This window comes from Ovis aries, chromosome 1 (assembly GCF_016772045.2).
Source record: "Ovis aries strain OAR_USU_Benz2616 breed Rambouillet chromosome 1, ARS-UI_Ramb_v3.0, whole genome shotgun sequence".
NCBI lineage: Eukaryota > Metazoa > Chordata > Mammalia > Artiodactyla > Bovidae > Ovis > Ovis aries.
In genome coordinates, this window is record NC_056054.1 from 31519508 (window position 1) to 31540741 (window position 21234).

General features: G+C 47.3%; 2 protein-coding genes across 3 annotated transcripts in view; one reads left to right on the top strand and one right to left on the bottom strand.

Annotated features, from left to right (window-relative positions):
* Positions 1–13774, top strand: part of C8A (complement C8 alpha chain) — an 82192-nt gene extending 68418 nt beyond the window's left edge. Inside the window, exon 11 of one of the 2 annotated variants that reach the window (XM_042248619.2) lies at positions 3089–13774. In XM_042248619.2, the coding sequence (XP_042104553.1) occupies positions 3089–3240 (152 nt within the window). In that variant the 3' untranslated portion in view covers positions 3241–13774. The remainder of the gene's footprint in view (positions 1–3088) is intronic. The other variant, XM_042248615.2, reaches the window with a different exon arrangement.
* A 1033-nt stretch (positions 13775–14807) lies between these two features.
* Positions 14808–21234, bottom strand: part of C8B (complement C8 beta chain) — a 45088-nt gene continuing 38661 nt past the window's right edge. The window contains exons 10-12 of the mRNA XM_004002016.6: positions 20774–20927; positions 18351–18419; positions 14808–15372 (exon numbers count right to left, since the gene is read on the bottom strand). Coding sequence (XP_004002065.2) covers positions 15221–15372; positions 18351–18419; positions 20774–20927 — 375 coding nt within the window. The 3' untranslated portion in view covers positions 14808–15220. The remainder of the gene's footprint in view (positions 15373–18350; positions 18420–20773; positions 20928–21234) is intronic.

The following is a 21234-nucleotide window of genomic DNA, read 5'->3' on the forward strand; positions in this document are numbered from 1 at the left end:
TGGGGTTCCCAGCCTCTCTCCTCTGTGCCCTCTTGCCCACTGCTCTAGGAACCCACATTCTGAGCTCTGTGACTGACTCCTGTGTTTACCAGTTCTTATGCTCTCTCCCTGCTATCAGGACCCTCTCTCAGGATGAGAACAGTTTTAGACCGAGGTGCATATGGACAACAGGGCTCATTTCTGGAGGGATGTATTCGTTCCTGAAGGCTGCCAAAACAAAGTATCAAAAACTGGGCGGCTTATTGCAATGGAAATGTATTGTCTCAGACTTCTAGAAATCAGAAACCTCATTCTGGGTGTACTGGCTAGGCTGCTTTCTTCTGGAGGCTCCATGAGGGAATCTGTTCTTTCTCCTAGCCTCAGGCGCTTGTCAGCAACACTAAGCATTCTTGGCTTGTAGCTACACCATTCCAGTCTCTGCCTCTGTCTTCACGTGTGGTGCTAATTTTCATGTTGGGTAGGCGTCCCCTGTAAAGTGGGGGTGATGTTGGTACCTGCATCACAGTGTGCTGAGAATTAAACTAGCTAATTTCTGTGGCAAGCTCATTCACGTAAGAAAAAAGAAGAGAGAACTCTGATAGAAGATCTGTCCTGAGTTGGAGCTGCATCTAAATCCCTCCTTTGTGGGCTAAAGGGAATATAAATGGGGTCCCAACAAGCTGCCTGATATCCTGTAGGAAGAATTCCAAGAGGGGTAAGCCAAGATGTGAGTCAATTCTAGAGTCCTTATGAAGGAAGAGGCAGAGAACAAAACCCAAGCAGAACAATTACATGGGCTAAGCCTGGTACAGTTTCCTCATGGGAACTGGAAAAAAAGAAACTGCCTGTTAGGTGTGTAAGTTGGGAGATCCACAGAAAATCATGCAGGGTTGATACTGCCCAGCTCCAAGGCCCAGGGATTTCTTAACTTTTCAAGTGGAGTTTGGACTGCGTTTCAGCTCCCAATTGCCTCATTGGCCAGGCAACTTTCCAGAGGAACCAAAGGTCAGTGAACAGAAAGAATAACAAATTCTGCACCAGGCACTATTGCAACACTTCATGTGCATAAACCCCTTTGTCCCTCCGAGAATGTGATGTTGTCGCTGTTCAGTTGCTAAATTCTGTCTGAATCTTTGCGACTCCAGGGACTGCAGCATGCCCTTCAGTATCTCCTGGGGTTTGCTCAAATTCGTATTCATAGAGTCAGGGATGCTTTATCACCCCAGTTCACAGATGAGGATACGGGGGCAGAAAGAAGGTGAAATAACTTGCTGGGTCATCTATCTGGGGAGAGTCAGAGCCAGCGTTTGGATCCAGGTGATCTGATGTTAGGACCCAGGCTCTTAACTGTTACATTCTATTAATTTACATTCTAAGACAGGGGTCCCCAACCTTTGGGCTGTGCATCTGTAGGTGGCATTAGATTAGAAATAAAAGTGCACAATAAACGCAATGCGCTCAAATCATCCTGAAACCATCTCCCCTCACCCCGGTCTATGAATAACTATCTTCTGTGAAACTGGTCCCTGGTGCCAAAAAGGCTGGGGACTACTGTCCTAAGAATCAGGACATGTGGGGAATGAAGGCAGAGAGTCTGAGATGAGTGCACTGACTATCTCTTTGGGGAGTGGACAGGGAGGATATGGTCCAAGTGCTGGTTATAAGGCGACCTGGTTTAAAAGAACAGATGTCGGCTCTATCTGGATGATTAGAATCAGAGCATGTCAGGGGCCCCTAGAGCCAGGGACTTGTTTGGATTCCTGTCCACACAGCATAGTGCAAAGGGAACAGGTGGTGTGGACTACCCAGAGATGACTCGCCAGCGATCCAGTGCTGGGCTTGGTGGTGACCACGCCGAGTCACATGAACCATGGTGGGCACTAGAGAATGGGGACATGATAACAAGGATCTAAGGGGTGGCAGGGCACAGAGCGCTGGGCCCTCCTCACAGCCCTGCTTTCCCTGCAAGAGTACATTCAGTCAGTTGCATTCAGCTCATGGGGGTTCCATTAACCTTGTTCTAAGCAGGATATGGACCTTGGGTGGCCGTGAGGCTATCAGACTGAACTTTCAGCCAGACAGAGATCAATCTGGCAAGGAAATCTAAGGGCGGGGAATCAGCCACCATGGAGACCCACTAATGGAGGGCCCGAGGGATTTTCCCAGCAAATCTTTGCCTGTAGGGACCAAGCCACAGAAGTGAGAGGAATAGAGAACCCTGCTGTGGCTGCCCCACCAGGGAGTATAATTACAGAGCTGGAAGGGACTTGAAGATAATCTAACCCAATGATATTTACACTGGGATCTGACGAAGCCTGCGGTCTCCTAGGGGCTGCCCCAGGGGAGCAGGGAAACCTAATAGACACCACAGCTACAAATAGGACAGCTTCACTTTCATCTGACTTCCATGTCAGGTCCCATCCAAGATTTCATTTAAGGAAACAACAACAACAACAGTAATGAAAGAAGTTATGATGGAAAAACCCCACTGGATGAATCCATCCTTTTCCTTTACAGAAGTGAAAACTCAGGCTAAGAGAGGAGATGAGCTGGTCCAGAGGCATACAGACAGTATGCCCCAGGCTAGAGGGATTGTGTAAGCCGGGTTTCTAGAGACAGTGCATGTCCAGCACGGGTTCTGATGCTCTGTGCAGAGAATCTATCAACCACTGGGGCTCCATCAGAGACTGAGGGGGTTAGTGTTTGAACCCTCATTTAAAAGCCCAGTAATCCTTTCCCTAGGGATGTCTGACTGGCCTTTGTCTGTGAAGCTCTAGCTGGGATGAGCTCCCTCTCTGCACACACTTCACTGGCTTGGAGTCATTCTTCCAGAGGCAGACGCCTCCATGCCTCTCTCTGCTATCCATCTTCCATGGAACCGTGGGTTCCAATTTCATGAGATGGGCTCCCAGTGGCCTCTTCTCACTCCACTCAAGAGTTTCAAATTAAGTGTGAGGCAGCAAGCACAGAGGTCTTGGTTGGCTACACCCAGGCATTTCCCCAAGGAGAGCGTATAGACCACTCTAGGGCGGTGGGATGGGCTTCACTCTTCACTATCCGAGCTGCTGCTGGTATGCTAACCTTGTTCCTTGGGAAATCATCCATGCAGGAGCTAAGGCGGATGGTCATTGGAGCTGCTGGAGCTCCTGGTCAGCTTGCAGATCGGGCACCCAGGAGAGGAGGAGAGAGTGTAACAATCCCGCACCCCAGAACGGAGGTGCCTCGTGTCCAGGCCACAGGGTGCAGACCCAGGCATGCTGAGTGCCTCCGGGCACAGGCTGGAGCGGGGACAGGGGATGTCACTGCTTGTGCTGACCAATGGAGACAGACCTCACTCAGCTGACAGACGATACCCATCAGCATGGACTTTTTATTTGTCCTGGACCAGACTGTGCCATCAACAACCAACAGTTGTATCACCCACATAACTCAGTCAAAACTGGGTGTTGAGAGTTAATTAGAGGGTTAGCTGCTCATGGCACTTTGGATCATCCAAAAAGAAAAGAAAAGAAAAGGAACTATCTCCATTCATGTCTTAGAGGAACTTTTAAGATGATGGAGGGACAAGACAGGCAGATACTTTTGAAACCATCAATTGCCAATGAAACAAAGCACCATGAGAATGGTCTCAGTTCTTTGATAACATTTGTTCATTTGGAGAACCATTGTTAGTTTGCAAGATAAGAAGACATACTGAAACAAACAGAAAAATTAAAGACTGAGTCAAGTTCCTTCAATTTTCCTTCACTGGGACTCAACATATTCTTGTATTTCTTCAACTAATCTCTCATGTTTGCTTGAGTTCTTACCACAAATATCACCTTTCTCCCACTTGTTTTTTCACAGCACACTAGTCTTTTCTTTCATTGCCTTTTTCACAGTTAGTAATTATATATTGGATCCCACATTTCCTGTGACTATTTTTGACCTCTCTCCCCATGGATGGTAATCTGGAAAGCAGGGATCAGCTTTGTGTCATTCAGCACTGCGTCCCCAGAGGTCAGGGCTGTGCCTTGAATCGGAGGGAATTAACAAGCATCTGTGGGTGAAGTGAGGGACTGAACAAAGAATCACTTCAGAAATGTGGTCTCTCCTCCACTCCCAGAGGGAAGTGTGGAATCCATGCATCTGCCAGGCACCTCGGGCTCCCCTTCGGATACAGCTGGTAAAGAATTCGCCTGCAATGCAGGAGACCTGGGTTCGATCCCTGGGTTGGGAAGATCCCGCAGAGAAGGGAATGGCTCCCCACTCCAGTATTCTGGCCTGGAGAATTCCATGGACTGTGTAGCACACGGGGTCGCAGAGCCAGATGCGACTGAGTGGTTTTCCCTGTGCTGCGACTTTGCCCACCTTGTGGAAGAGCCGGTCACATCAGCCTGCCTCCCTGCCCCGCAGTGCTCCGATCAGTCCTCAAAGAGCGAACACGGGTGCGGCACCGAGTTCTCTGCTGACCCGAAGATTGTGAGCTCCTCGAGGGTAACACCTGCCCTCCCGGTTGGTACAAAAACCATGTATTGACTGACACACACACTGCTGCTGCTAAGTCGCATCAGTTGTGTCCGACTCTGTGCGACCCCACAGATGGCAGCCCACCAGGCTCCCCCGTCCCTGGGATTCTCCAGGCAAGAACGCTGGAGCGGGTTGCCATTTCCTTCTCCAATGCATGAAAGTGAAAAGTGAAAGGGAAGTCGCTCAGTCGTGTCCAGCTCTTTGCGACCCCATGGACTACAGCCTACCAGGCTCCTCCATCCATGGGATTTTACAGGCAAGTGTACTGGAGTGGGGTGCCATCACCTTCCCCAGACAAACACACACACATATATATATATATATGTATATATCTCCCTATCCTTCCAGAATCCTCAATCATACACGCTAAGTCACTTCAGTCGCGTCCAGTGCTTTGCGACCCTATGGACTGTAGCCCGCCAGGCTCCTCAGTCCATGGGATTCTCCAGGCAAGAGAATCCACTAGTGTGGGTTGCCAAGCCCTCCTCCAGGGGATCTCCCCAACCAGGGATTGAACTCATGTCTCTTATGTCTCCTACACTAGCCGGCAGGTTCTGTTACCATTAGCACCACTTGGGGAGCCCCTCAACCATTCATATATATTTTAAAAAATCAGAAGTTAGGGTCACAGGAAGTTAACTGCTAAATTAATGCCAAAATATATGGCACATAAAATAAGTGCCAAAGGAGACCAGGTGAAAGAGAGATTTACCTTCCCTTGTGTATATTAAATATATGGAATGGGGCTTGACCTAGACCTTGAGGGATTTTTGAACTAGGTAGAAAGGGAGAAGAACTTTAAGGTAGAAATACAGCATGTGAGAAAGTTTGAACCCGAGAAAGTGTATTAGGGGTGTGTGTGGGTGCGTATGTGTTGGAATAGGGAGTGGGGAATAAATAAAGTTATATAAAATACTTGGCACAATGCCAGTCATATGTGACGTTATTAGCATCACTCTTACTGTTACTATTATGAACTAAAGCTTATAGTTTAGAAGTTTATTTCTGTACTCTAGACTGATCTGAAAGAAAAAAAAAAGACTCTCAGATTGCTTCTCATCCTGTCATTAACCTGCTGCTGCTGCTGCTAAGTCGCTTCAGTCGTGTCCGACTCTGCGCGGCCCCACAGACGGCAGCCCACCAGGCTCCCCCGTCCCTGGGATTCTCCAGGCAAGAACACTGGAGTGGACTGCCTTTTCCTTCTCCAATGCATGAAAGTGAAAAGTGAAAGGGAAGTCGCTCAGTCGTGTCCAACTCTTTGCGACCCATGGACTGCAGCCTACCAGGCTCTTCCGTCATTAACTTACTTCCTACTTTTTAAACTTAATTTATCATAATAAGTAATTTCCACTTATTATTTATTGGGGGCTTCCCAGGTGGCGCTAGTGGTAAACAACCCGCTTGCCAAAGCAGGAGACATAAGAGACATGGCTTTGATTCCTGGGACGGGAAGATTCCCCGTAGAAGGAAATGGCAACCAGTATTCTAGCCTGGGCAATCCCAACAGACAGAGAAACCTAGCGGGGTTCCTATAGGGAACCCCCTATGGCGTCACAAGAGAGTCAGACAAAACTCTGCGGCTAAACAACAAGAAATATCTATCTATCTATATATGCATATATACATAAAATATGTATATAATCTGAATCACTTTGCTATATACTTGAAAATAACACAATGTTGTAAATCAACTATACTTCAATTAAGTAGTATCACTTCAATTAAAAGTAAATAAATCGATGAGCGCTTCCCAGGCAATTCCAGGGCAGTCAAGGCTGAGCATTCCTGAGAGTGGAGGAGTCATCACACGTTTGTGAAATGGGTGACAAGAGGGCACCGCAGTACTGTTTACCTGTGTGCTTTACCTAGCCTTAATGAAGCCCTCTTAGGTGTGTTTTACGAGTCCCATTTTATAGCTGATGAAACTGAGTCCCACTGAGGCTGCATCTGGCAGGCCACGGAGCCGACAGGCTGGCGAGGGTGTGAATGCAGTCCGTCAAGCATGCGTTCCCCAACCTTTGCTCTGGGCTCCCCGCCAGTGGAGGGATGTGGCATGTGGGGTGCAGGGGAGAGGGGAGAAACGGGGGCCAGGGAGCTCATTAGGAAGTGTAGTCCTTGAGACCCAAGACGAGAACACTGGGATTAAACAATTGCCTGGCCCACCTGTGAGCCAAAACGACCAGCTGAGCGATGCCAATTTCCTGTCGTCTGAACCACAGAAGCAAGGCCAGTGTCTGCCCTGCTCCTCTGAGGATGCTGAATCCCCAGCATCTTTAGAAATGAAAACACAGCCCCAGCACCAGCAGTTTCAGCAGCAGCAGCAGCCACCCTTTACCAGATCAGCATCTCTCCCTCTCCAAGAATGTCTGGCTCTCATCACGCAAAAGGCATAAAACCCGTCAAATGTATTCTCCCTCAGGTCTTTTCAGAAGATCTATAATCTACAGTTTTATAGGTAGTGGATGTAAAAACATGGTTTAAAGATATAATCTTCAGCTTGACAAGGTGTCTTTTGAAAAGTAAATTAATGACAGAATGAAAAGCAATAAGGAGAGGCTTTTTTCTTTTTTTCTGCTTTGAGATAGAGGAAGATCTAAAGAGTTCAGCACTCAATGAATCTCTTCTGAACTAGATGCCTTTAGGGTGAAGAAAATGGACAGAGAGAAAGGGGAGGCTTCAAAAACCACGGTGCAGAAATGAGAAACAGCAGAGGAAGCCGCCGGGCGCTGTTTGAGGAAGGGCAAGTGATTCAGCTTGGCAGAAAGAGGCTTATCCTCTGTGAAGAAAATCAGGGAGGCTACCCCCTTGCTTGGGATACGGGCGAGCACTCTAGGGACCTCTGTACCTGGCCCTAGGCTGGGTACTGCGGAACAGAAATGAATCAGACACAGTCCCAGCACTGGAAGAACATCTGGTCTGATGGAGGAGGCCTGTGAACAGGGCCTCAGGTCCCAAATCAGCAGGAAGCCCAACCTGGGGAGCAGTAAGACAGCCCGAATAGGACAGGAGACGATGGCCATCAGAGGCTAAGAAGTGTGTGGGAGTTGACTCAGTCGGTAAAAAATCTGCTTGCAATGAAGGAGACCCAGGTTTGATCCCTGAGTCAGGAAGATGCCCTGGAGATGGGAATGACAACCCACTCCAGTATTCTTGCCTGGAGAATTCCATGGACTGAGAAGCTTAGTAGGCTACAGTCCATGGGGTCGCAAAGAGTCAGACACGATTGAGCAACTAACACTAGAAAAGCAAAGAAAGGTGAAGAAGGGTTGGACATCTCAGAGGAAAGAGCGTGTGCAGGGCTGAGAGGTGGCCAATTTCACGAGGGGGTGGAAAACAGTTTCCGCTCAGCTCCTGGGGGTGGTCGCTGGTCCTCCTCAGGCTGGAAAGAGCTGGGTTTGATGTTTTGATTTGGTCATGGGGCCTTTCCTGATGGCAGCAGCTTGTGGTCCTAGGGAGATTTCCACAGACGGCCACTTTCCAGTCATGACCCTGCCCTCCTTGAGAGGTCCTGGAGCTTCAGTGCTCCACAGACATCATATTAAAGCATAAGAATCTAAAGCTAGCTTCACAAGGTCTTCTCTGGTCTGATGCCATGGATCACACCATCTTTTCTCCCTTTGCAGACTTTGTGAGCCAATAGACTGAAACATCTGCTGTCCCTAACAGGACAACAAAGCCCTGAATGCTGAGCCCTCACCGCTATCTGATGTCATTTCCTTCCACTCACTCTTGCCACAGTCCTGCTGTTCCAGTCATGGGAGTCTTTTTGCTGTTCCTCATACATGTCCAGCTCTCTCAGGCCTCAGGACCTTTGTACCTGCTTTCTCCTGCACCTGAAATGTTCATCCTCTAAAGGAGTTCATCCAAGACTCACTTTCTTGTTTCACTCCCCTCTCTGCTCAAATAATTCCCCTCTAAACACCTTACCCTCTTTTATTTTTTCTCATATGGCACTCGTCACTACCTGAGATTATAGGTATTTTTCTTGGTGTGCCTCCCCTCATTAATATGAAAGCTTTTGCACGGCTGGACCCCCAGTATCTAGAATAGTATTTCTCCTTAGGAGGGGACTAGATCAATATTTGTTGGCTGAATGAACTACTGAATTGGCCAAAAAGTTTGTTCAGGTTTCTCCATAAGAGCTTATGGAAAATGCTGAACAAACTTTTTGGCCAGCCTAATATTTCCAATTTAATCCCCTATATAGGCTTCGTGTCCCCTCCAGGTTTTTGTACATATTGCCTGAGAAGCACTGCTACCTACTGGCCCCCACCTTCTCCCAGCTCTTAACCACACTCTGCAGGCTAAGAATTAGCTGTCCGTTTACCCAGAAAGCCAACCCTGACCTCTTCTGCCCCCCTACACGTCATCAGATCGTACTCCCTCACATAGCTCTGGATTCCAGAACTTTCCATACCCCATCACTGTAGCCAAGTTACGCAGTGACATCTTGGAGGGCAGATGGGGACTGAGATTTACTTTTGAAGCCCCAGTATCCAGCATAGCTCTTGAACATCTAGGAGCTTCCCAGTAAAAACTGGGATGCTGTTCTCCCTCTGGTCCCTCTGTGCTAGAGGCAAAGGCTCTGAAACAGCCTCTGCACATAGCATGTAGGAACTGGTGTGAGACAACCCCATGGAAGACGTTTTCATAGTGCTCTCAGGTCCTACATCCTTCCTGGCACATCAGAAGGAAGCCCACACCATACATTTAAGGGAGACCCTCACCTTTTCCACCTTAGTGAAGGGAAAACCATCAAACTGAACTAAAAATTACGCATTTGTAGCTTAGGGACTCCCCTCTCCTCTGGGAGAGATAAAGGAAAATATGTTTCCCTCCTATATTAACCACTTAAAATGTGAGATAAATCCTCCCATCCTGTTTTTCACAAATGGACTTTGCTGTCCAATGGCATGATACATGTCTGATGGATCTATTTATCCATTCTATTTCTTTAGAGATAGCAGCTAAGAAGTTTTATCTATTATTTGTCTCTCTCCCCCCACCATTCCCATTTTCCTAACCAAGCGCATGGAGCAGGCAGTTGATGGATGGATGGTGTTTGGGATAAAAGGGACCAGAATCAGATAGTTTTCAGGATCTGAACAAACTGGCTTATTAACAAGGAGGCCCCTTTGGCGGGAGGTGGTGGAGGAAGGAGGAATGGGTACCAGACAATGGCCAGTGATGGATGAAGGAGCACCTGCGGTTACAAGGTGTAGACACGAGATAACTGCGGGCCGCAGCCTCCGATAATGGGAGTGTCCAGGCTTCGATGCAGCCTCCTGCACAGAGGTGAATGTCAGACCAGCCACTTGCTTTCCTTTGACAGTCCTCCAAGAATTCCCTGCTGTAAAAGCAAGTCCCATTTCCTCTCCTCTTCCATTCTGTAAAATGCAATCTTCACGCTCAACCAGGGAGAGCCGCTAGGCAGAGTGCAATCGAGCAGATGTCAGGCAGGGTTGGTTTCACAACCAAGCAGGGGAAGGCAGTTGAGCATCACTGTGGACCCAGCACTCTGGGGTGAGAGCAGTCCCTTTGCACGTGCCATGTCATTCAAGCCTCATGCTTGTGCTGTGGGGATTACTGACCCTATATTCTGATGAGGACACAGACACAGAGGGGATAAGGGAATCATCTAGGCTTCTCAGCTAGGAAACGGTAGTGTGGGGTCTGACTTCTCTGTCTGCCTCAAAGTCTTCTATTAATAAATGACTCTGCTTCTCTAGTGGAGGAATGCCAGACCAGGGGCCTCTCTATCTCTTCTTTGAAAGTGGACAGGTGGGTAGGCACCCACCCTACAATGAAACTGGACCTGCAGCAAGTTGGGGAGCCCTGCGGCAGCCACCCACGGACTGAGGCAGTTCCACCACTTTCAAGCTGTGTGGTCTTGGGCAAATCACCCAGACTCTCCGAGGCTCTGTCTCATCACCTGTCAAAGGCAGATAATAAATCCTTCCTCTTGTAGGCATTGAGAGGATTAAACTGGATTAGGTATGTGAAAGTTCTTTGTAACTGGTAATGCCCTCTGCAAATATTAGTTATTATGCTGTTACATTTTCCCTTAATAACCCAGAGCTTGGGATATAAAAGCCTTCCATGTCCTTTATTAAGATATCTCCTAGGAGCTAAGCTATTTTATGTCTTTCTTGTTCTTGTGTGTTACAGTGGGTTTAGTACTGAAATGTACTAAACCAGTTTAAAGCAGTCTGAAATGACTTTTTTTTAAAAAGAAAACCAAACACACAAACTATAGTTCTTGCTGATGTTTTGAAAATCCCCAGAAGCAGCGATGTCAAGGATACTATGGAGTGCTGACTGTCCCAGGTACTCTCCTGAGTATGGTTAATTCACATCCTCCCGAACCCTAGGAGGACATTGCTGTGACTATCCCCATCATCTAGACGAGCAAACGAGGCACAGAGGGGCACGGAACTTGTGTACGGCCACAGAGCTAGGAAATCACAGAGCCAGGCAAGGATACAGAAGCAGCAGCCTGGCACCAGGGCACACACTTCTCAGCACAGCCTCACGCCGTCTCTGTTCGCCTGTTTCCAGCTCTGCCCAAGAGGTCGTGGTGCTCCCCCAACCCCCAGCCCCCGCCAAGGAATCGCAGCAAACTCGCCCTTGAGTTTCTGAACCCCTCCTCCCTCAGTACTGGAATTAACAGTCCAGAAAGACAACTCAAAGAGGAAGACACCAAATAGAAACATCGGATTTCCTGGCAGCATCCTATAAACAGGGATTCTCAGAGGTGTCAAGCGCACTATTCTGCGTGCTGCTGTTAGGGCTGAGGTGGTCATACTAGGTTCAGTACTAATCCACAAAGGAGAAAATGAGGTGAAGAGAGGATGCTGGAAGATTTTTTTTCTGAGTTTTTCTTTGCTCCTTTCCTACCTCTGCTGCACACTGGGCAGGCTTTTTAACCCTCTTGAGTTTTGGTTTCTTTCTCTCTCTCTATATATATATGCGCTTCTCAGGTTTACCTCACCAATGATGACAGTTTTCAGCTCTCTTCCTCTGTAAAGTCTCCCTGGAGATTTCCACTGGTCCCCAGTATGTGCCTCGAAGTCCCCTAGCAAGGACTGTGCTTTCAGCCTTACCTGCATCAACGATTTTTCTGCTTCTTTTGTTTCACTCTTCTTCCACGGAGCTGTCCACCAAGCTGGCTGAAGGCACCTCCCTGTCAGTGCTGGGTGGTCGCCACTATCTCAAGGTTGCGGTACCCCAAGTTTTATTGATGCCACCATCACATACCACCGATCCACTAAAGAGTCTATCTGGCCTGGGATGGTTCTGCCCTTGGCCCTACTCACACTCCTTCTCATCAATTCATGCAGCAATGACTTATCGTTGCCTGTTGTGCCAGGCCCTGTACTGGGTACTTGGGACACGTGAGTGCAGTAAATAGGCACTATCTCTGCCTCAGGGACATGATATTTCAGAAAGAATAGGAGACAGCAAACAAACTATAATACAGTATCTGCAGAGCCTGGAAACACTGGCAAATAGACAGCTGTCATTAAGGACATCTTCAACCTGTAAAAGAAAATATGTCCAACAAGATGCTAATTACAAAGGTCCCCAGGGAGACCTGGCCAAGTGTCCTGAGGGCTTTCTGCTCCAGCCCCACTCTTTCCAGCGGGATTTTTGTATATGTGCTTGGGAGCACACCAGAGCCCTCTCCTTTAAAACAAAGATGCCATTTTCCTCTGGATTCTCTGCCAGCAGATGCTCTTCTCCTGGCCTCAGCATCTATGTTGATTTTCATAGTCAGCCCGTTCGTGGCAAGGATCATGTTTCCCTTTGAAGCTTTCCCTACATGTCACCTGCTGACTGTATTAATATCTACCCCATCAAATTCAAATAAAGATGAAACGAGATGATGCAGGTTAAAAGATTTCATAAACAGAGAAGTGCTCTATAATTGGCAGCTATTATTATTACTACTATTGTGAAAATAATTATAATACTTACTATGCCCACAGAAGTTAAATTATTACCCCAAGGTCACAGAGGAAGTGTAGACACAGAACTCCCTGTCTTGACATCAAGCACATGGCCAAGCCCCCAGCATTTCAGAGATTCACACTCTGAGATGCAAAACCCACCCACCCCCAGGTATCCTGGGCTGTGATCAAGCATCCAGGACCACTGCCAGGCTACACACTGCCTGGCCCCAGGCCCCACGGAGGCTGCAGCTCCTTCACGAGGATGGCGGTGTGAGCTACAGTTGCCAAGGTTTTCCAAAAGCACAGTCTGCATTTATTTTAATTCTTACACTCTGTTTCAGCCTCCTCCTAAATGCATTTGTTTGCAAAAAGAGCCACGAGGGGAAGTTCAGCCCACAAACAAGAATATAATTATTACACAGTTTAGCTGTGCCTGGGCGTCACCCGGGTATTCACCGGTGTTCTACAATTCAATTGTCTCTCCTTCAAGACTGTATTTAATAGGATAAACAATTTCTGCTAAATGCAATAAACGTGAACCTGCGCTGTCATCTCCATAATCAACTCAAATTTCCCATTAGAAGCGGTGGCTGTGATTGAGATTCAGAATTTAATTTGGCAGTGCTGCCTTCCACGTGCCTGTATCAGCTTCATGGGAGCCTGCCATCAACCCAAGACAGAACCTCTCTTCCCCGTCTCTGGGGAATCTTAAAAGAAGATAGATTATAACACAAGAAAATTATACAGCCTTGGTATAATGAAAGAGATAAAACATTATTGGATTAGCCTGTTGAAATAACAGCAGACGGCAAAGCAATAATATTAAGCCAAACAAGGGCCTGGACCCGTCAGTTCAATTGCAGGGGACACGAGGATGCAGAAGACAGACAGAATGGACGTGCTTGCTGCAGAAGCCCTGAGCAGTAAAGGACTGGCTTCTTCTACGTTGTTCTACTGACTCAATTCCAGAGAGCTAGGCGGCGTGATTGGTGGGTGCTGGGGACCTGTGCTCTGGTGTCATGGACATGTTATGGTCTTGGGTCCAAGTACCTAGCCCAGCGGCAAACTTATAGCAGATCATGTGGCTGAAAACCACTCGGTTGAAAAAATACAGGATGAACCAATTCACCTTCAATCAACTGTTTTGTTTTTCCCCCACCAATCTGATTTCAACAAATTCACATGATGTTATGCAATCCAACAGGAAGTGCCTGAGAGCAAAGAAAATATTAACGGATGTTCTAATGAGATGGAATGAGAGAGAACAACAGAGCTTAAATGATCACTTGACTCAGTCTAAAAAATAAAAATATTTTGGTGCTTACTAACCTAAAGATCAACTGTACTCTTATTCTCATCTTTAAGTACTTCCCTTCCCAAAGGAGATTTTCACAAAAGCATGAGTGAGCAGACTACAGCGTACAGACGCACAGAGGTTTACACTGCCCATCACTCTACAGCCATCAGCTTGAGCATCTCCTGATGTGTTTCCTCTTTGAAACACCACAACCTCTCTTTTTTTCTTTCTTTTCAAACTGTCTCTCATTCAGTGATGATTTTCCCTTGTTCTTGTCTCTTGTTCAGCATCTTCTCTGGGTACCCACTCATGTCACAACAACTCAGCTCTGCCCCAGAACAAACACTTACTTCCCGTGCTCAGCATCAAAAGGAGCTGAGGAACCTGGATCCATGCTCTTTGGGATGCAGTGGGTGGGATTTGTCAGTCACTCACACACACACACAGCACCTTCTTCTACATTTCATAAAAAATTCTTTGTTAATCCAGTGTCCAGTATGGAGAGGAGAGGAGCATCACTGTTAAGAGTTTAAAACTCTGGAGCCTGAGTGCCCAGGTTTGCAGTCCAGCTCCCCCACTCCCTAACTGTATAACCTTGGAAAAGTAAGTAACTGAACTCTTCTAAGCTGGCTCTCCTGCTGTTTGCTGCTGCTGCTGCTAAGTCGCTTCAGTCGTGTCCGACTCTGTGCGACCCCATAGATGGCAGCCCACCATGCTCCCCCGTCCCTGGGATTCTCCAGGCAAGAACACTGGAGTGGGTTGCCATTTCCTTCTCCAGTGCATGAAAGTGAAAAGTGAAAGTGAAGTCGCTCAGTCGTTTCTGACTCTTTGTGACCCCATGGACTACAGCCCACCAGGCTCTTCTGTCTATGGGATTTTCCAGGCAAGAGTGCTAGAGTGGGTCGCCATTGCCTTCTCTGTCCTGCTGTTTAATAGGGCTAATAAAGTATCCACCTTATAAGGTCTTGAGGATGGAATGAATGAATAAATGCACTGAGCACCATGGCTGGCACATACTAATCATTCTATAAACCTGAATTGTCCACTGACATGATGAATGAGACAATACGTCCTCAGGATAGGAACAGTTTAATATCTATTCAAGGATCCATCATTGGGAACCTACTCTGTGCAGGTCACTGGTGGATAGTGGGACTTTCACATAGACAACTTCCAACACAATCCTGGCTGGTAGTAAATGTGAGTAAAATACAATTGCTGAGATGAGCAAAGTGAAGATTATCAGGATGGTTAAGCCCTTCAGGAGACCCTAATTACTGTTTAACTTACTATTTGTTCAAATCGATGTGCACTGGACAAATAATATCTTTATTTTAAACATTCTGAATGGCACAGCCCTCCACCCGTGGGCCAGCTCCAGATGGGAGCAGGCGTGGGGCTGAGCTGGCTTGATTTCTAAGGGCTCAGCACGCATGCTGTGTGCAGCCCACAGGAGAATCACCTGCCAAATGCTTTCCCTTCCTTAACAGTTAAGTGTTTCTGAAGCAGGGCCCAAGCAGGGGTTGCCCCCATTTCCAGGAGGTGGATTGGTGCACTGCCTTTGTCTTGTTTTATGTCCTCCAGAACACGGAGACCAGTTTGACCAGCAATTCCACTTTCCATCGATGGGGACATCTACAAGAAAGAAGGTCAATGAATGTTGATTAGCCTTTATTATACACGAGTGCCCTACAGGAGGGGTGAGGTGTATGACCCCTAGGGCACTGGGAATCTGAATCTCTGGTCTCCCCACTCCAGTCCACTGTCCTTCCTCAGGCCACTGACTCACTACGCTCCTTTTAACCACAGGGCCCTTGCACATGCTGTTCCCCTGGCCCCAAATACTCTTCTCTCCTCTGTTCCTCTGGTCAATCCTATTCATCCTCCAGATCTCAGTTTAAGTGTTATTTCTGCAGGGAAACCTTTCCTGATTCCTAACTCCCCATCAATATTTCATATTTTAAGCTCTCAGAGCATTTTGTAGCACTTACAGTCAAAACAGACGATTCAAATGTTGGTCTTTCTAAAGAGCAATCTCCATGGTGAAAGGAATTATATCTGATTCCCCCCGCCCCAAATGAACTCCAGCACCTAAACTGGCACATAGGAATCCCTGAGTCCATATTAGTGGAATAAATGGTTTCTAGCTTAGACACTTCCAAGGTATACATGCTAGATAGTTAAGGTCTTCTCAGCATATCAGATGGGAGCTCTGTTATCCACCAGCGGTCGCTGTGTGCTTTCAATGAAGTGATAACACTGTGCTCACCCCTCCCTGACATTTGCCTTTCCCTTTAGGATTTGTGGTTGTTGATGAGACTGGAAAATAGTCAATTATATTCACCATGATGGATATGCACGTGGCTGAGCCTGTAACTTGCAGTGTAGTTCTGGGTACATTATTTAATATCTCTGGGCCTCACCACTGGTAACACGAGATACCAGGAGAAGGAGATTTCCAAGGTCTCCTCCAACCAGTGGAAGTCCTATGATTGTTGTCATTATACTCTCACTGGACAGATCACTGTCAGGGGTCTGGTCGAGATATAGCAGGAGAGGGGGTGAAGAAACCCCTGAACCCTTTACTGGGGAGGAGGGCAGAGCAGGCACCAAGAACAAAGGCAACAGAGACAGGCGTGCTGGACATGAAACTGGGTCCCCATATCTACTATGTGGGCAAGTTAGTTAGGCACCCACTGAACCTCCGATTCTTCATCTATAAAACGGGGGTATTGGCAGTATCTACTTCATGAGGTTGAGAGGATGAAAGGATTTAATATATGTGAAATTAAAATTAACTATATATTTTTCTCTAAAACAAATATTTATTTTGCTCTTTCAATGGGTTAGGCATCCTTCCAAGAGCTTTTTATGTCTCAAGAGAGACTCAAGACAACTCTTTGAGGTAGTTAACACATTATTGGCCAGGGGATTTTTGCAGAAACTAACACATGTGACATTAATATTGCATATATGTACATGCATGAGTGCTCAGTCATTCAGTCATGTCTGACCCGATGGACTGTAGCCCACCAGGCTCCTCTGTCCAAGGGATTATCCAGGCAAGAATACTGGAGTAGGTTGCCATCTCCTCCTTCAGGGGAGCTTCCTGACCCAGGGATCAAACCCATGTCTCTTGTGTCTCCTGCACTGCAGGCAGAGTCTTTACCACTGAGCCATCAGGGAAGCATTAATATTGGGTTGACCAAAAAGTTTGTTCAGATTGTTCCATATGTTCTTATAGAAAAATGTGAAAGAACTCTGTGGTCAAGCCAATACATCTCTGGTCAATGATGTGTTAATATCATCATCTCCATTTTAAAAATGAGGAAATCAAGGCACAAAGAGGTCAAGTAATTTGCTATTAAATGATGAGATGGAATGTGAATCCATGCTGAGTTAAAGCCCTCACACCAAGTTGTCTGCTACCAAATGGGGTGTGTGTATGTGTGTGTGTGTGTGTTCAATTGCTCTGTCATATCTGACTCTTAGCAACCCTGGGGACTAGGCAAGAATACTAGAGTGCGCTGCCATTTCCTCTTCCAGGAAATCTTCCTAGTGGAGAATTTAATACATGTTTGGTGTTTTTCTTGGATATGCTATTTCCTTTTTCGGTATCACCAAAAATTCACAGAAAGGAAAAGAAACAGGTGGGGGTGGGGATTAGGCGGTGTTAAGAATTCTTAGATAATAAACTGGCTAAAGAATGGTAATCCAGTCTTTCAGTTGTTAATTCAACAGCAGAAACTGTGTGGGAACCTGAGGACTCAGAGATATAAATGGGACACAATCCCTACTCACAGACAGGGGAGGGAGACACACACAACCCAAAATAGAATGTGCTAAGAGCTATAATAAATACGTTTGAAGTCCTATGGGATCCCACAGTAGAAATTAATTCTACTTGGATTAGAACACTTTTTACAGAAGAAAGGGCATCTGTGTTGGATTTTGAGGGTTGAATAGGAGTTCACTACATTTGAAAAAAAAAAAAAGAAAAGAAACAATAAACATTCCAGAATGATTTGAAGAGATGACTTGCAGCTGCCATGCATGAGCAGTCTTGCAACACGGAGTACTCTCAGTTGTGAAAACACAAAATCAGGAGTCAAGATGGATCTCAAGGGCTTCCCTGCGGGTCCAGTGATTAAGAATCCACCTGCCAATGCAGGGGACATGGGTTCAAGCCTTGGTCGGTCCAGTAAGCTCCCACATGCAGCAAGGCAACTAAGCCCAGGTACCACAACTACTGAGCCTGAGTTCTAGAGCCCAAGTGCCGCAACTACTTAGCCTGGATGTTGCAACTACTGAAGCCCACTCTTCGCTAGAGCCCATGCTCCATAAGAAAAGAAGCTATCACAATGAGAAGCCCGCACACCGCAATGAAGAATAAGCCCAGCTCCTAGCAACTAGAGAGAGCTTGCACTCACATCAGTGAAGACCTAGTGCAGCCAAAACATTAAACAAATAAAGCTTAAAAAAAAGAGATGGATCTCAAGTTTCATAGTGTCCAGTTCCCTAGTCCATGCCCTGACTTTGCTCTTACTCTTTCGAATTATTTTCTGGACTTCCCTAGACTTCCCTTTCCCAACCCATTCTCACAGACTCCTTACTTTTCCGATGTGTGACCTCACAGGCTGAGCCTTGGAATCCAGCGGGACAGATGCAGTCACAGCGTGTTCCTGAGAAGACAAGGCAGAGAAAACGTGAATCACACCATGTGAAGCAAAAAGCTCCTGGTTCACAGCTTTTCCATTAGGTTAAAATAGGACAAACGTTTAACTGAACGGTTGAAATAAGAAGGTTCAGTGCCAAGAATACCCACTCCTTTCCTGAAGGTCCTTTGCTCATGAAAGGGTGTTTATTCCACCACAGAAACTGATGTAGAGCTACTGAGAAAAATTACCCATTAGCTGACCGTTGACCTAGACTTATGGATTTTGGGGGTCAGAAGATACATTACTGAGGTCACTGGGGCCAGTGGTCATTGGTGCTCAATTGCACATCAAGTAATTTCCTAGTCTCTGCTTGAACACCTCTAGTGATGGGGAACTCACTACTCTTGGACGTCTCATGCTACCTTGGGCTTCCCTTGTGGCTCAGCTGGCAAAGAATCCGCCTGCAATGCGGGAGACCTGGGTTCAATCCCTGGGTTGGGAAGATCCCCTGGAGAAAGTAAAGGCTACCCTCTCCAGTATTCTGGCTTGGAGAATTCCATGGACTGTATGTATAGTCCATGGGGTCACAAAGAGCGGGACACTCTGAGCGACTTTCACGCTCTTTCACTTTTCACTTTTATGTTCCCTTTGGCCGGTTCTGACACTTTAGAAATTATTCTTCACGTTAATCTGTCACATGTCACCCTGGAGCTTCTCTCATCAACCACATGAACTCGTTTTACAGGACTGTCCTTTACAGGCCAGGCCCTTTCAGCCTCTGGCTTCCTTTTCTCCCTCACCTCCAAAGTAGACCCTCCGGGGAGCTCCAGTCTCGAGGTCCAAATTACACACAAGGCAAGGGGGATTTCAGCAACCCTAGATCAAAATTTGGAGCAGGTGAATGGATCCTACTTGCTGCTGAACTGACCCTCACTTATAGGTCCTGTTTCTGAAGGAGAACTCTCCATCCTTACGCTGTCACTTACGCCTGCTTTGCTCATCTCCACCCCCTCTGAGAAGCTAGACACACATCCATCCATCTCAGCTGAGCAGGTGGAGGTGGGATCTTTCTCCCCAAGAACAGATCTCCTCTCGTGTCCCCTCTGTTGAGCTCACTCTATCCACGTAAGTTCTGCCGGTTGGCTCCCTAGGCTGGGATCTGCCGTACCCAGGTGCTCTTGGCACCCTGTTTCGGCATTATGCTGGACCAGACCCTCCCTTAGCCCATCAAAACAAGAGCAGATGACCCCAGGCCCCAGTCCTGCCCATGTTTGCTCTGCCCACTGCGGTGACCCCGGATGTGACCCGCAAGTTAGCAATGAAGTTCTTGCGGCCCATCCATGCTGCCACCTCCCCATCCTCCAATTGTCTCACCATGTTATTAGTCAGGATATGCAGGAGGGGTTTCCCCTGCTCTGCCCAGGGAGGGCCTTTTGTCTGACCAGGACAGAGTCCCAGAGTCCCTCCCCACTCCCTGTTACAGGCCATAGCATCTCAGCTCATCCTGCCTTCAGTTTAATGTTTTCCCTTGTGGCTAGAACCTAGGTATCCTCACAGTCCAAGCAGCCTCTTCTAGCTGCCTGCATTCTGACTTCCAGGTCCTAACACTGGTACATTTCAACGTAACCTTGGGTCAAGTCTAGCTCTCCTGTTAGTCTAAAAGCTCAGCAAAATCATGGATTCTGTCTGCCAGTGAATTCAGCTGTGGAACAGTTGCCCAACTCTCACTGTACACTGAATTATCTGGTAGGCTTTTTAAAAGGCCAGTCCCAGTGATTCGCTTTCACTGTTTTGGGCTGAGGCCCAGGGCTCTTTGTCTGTGAAAAGCTCCCTGGGTGATTCTCACATGCACCTTGACAGGAGCATCGTGCACCTTGCCATTAGTGCCGCCTGAGTACAGGCGCCTCCTTAGTCTAACCCCATCTCACTGTGCTCCAGGAAGGTGGGGGCTTAGCAATGGTGAGTCACACCCTAGCCACAAATTAGAACTACCAGAAGAGGAGAGGGTTTACCATCCTGATGAGGGTCTCTTCCCCAGAGTTTCATGCGATGATCACATTTGGGGCCCTAGCATCAGTAGTTCTAAAGATCCCCAGTGGTTCTAATGCCCAACCAGGGTGGAGAAGCTCAGCTTTAAAAGGCTCCAAATGGCCAGGGGCTCATATTTTTTCCTCTGAGACCAAAAAGGGAGCTTTATGACAATCCCTGGAGCTTGGGACAGAAGACTGGGGAATGACCTAGAAATTCTCCTGGAGATACACATCAAACCTTGACCTAGAAACACACCTCTGGAGGGTGTGTGGATCTGACAATGTGATCTGGCCCCAGAACCAGCCCATCCAGATGGTAGCTTCCACAAATGACACTGGAAACAGCACCTTTCAGGACAGGGACTCCGTTCCCCTGGCAGGGAGCACACTGGCAGGAGCTGACTTCCTTCTGAAACTCCTCCAGAGCCTTCATCATGTTCTGCTTCACTGTGCTGGAGTAGGCGAAGTCCGTGGCTGTCACCAGTTCATACAGAGGCATTACCTGGGAAAGGAGCAAAGGTATTGATTTCAGCAGAATACACTGGTCATATAGTAACAAATGCCCAAAGTAAGGCTCCATAGGAATGGGCAGGTTTGGTGCAGGCAGATCACAGTGGATTCATATGGAACTGGATGGATGGTACAGCATGCAGATGGACACCCCATCCTTTCTCTTTCCCATCCCACCCAATAGCCACAAACAAGCCCATTCAAGTTCAGGTCAATGAACACTTGCTGAATACCTTCCAAGTGCCAGGCATGAAGCATAGTAAGGAATAAGATAAAATCCCCACTTCACTCCCCCAGAA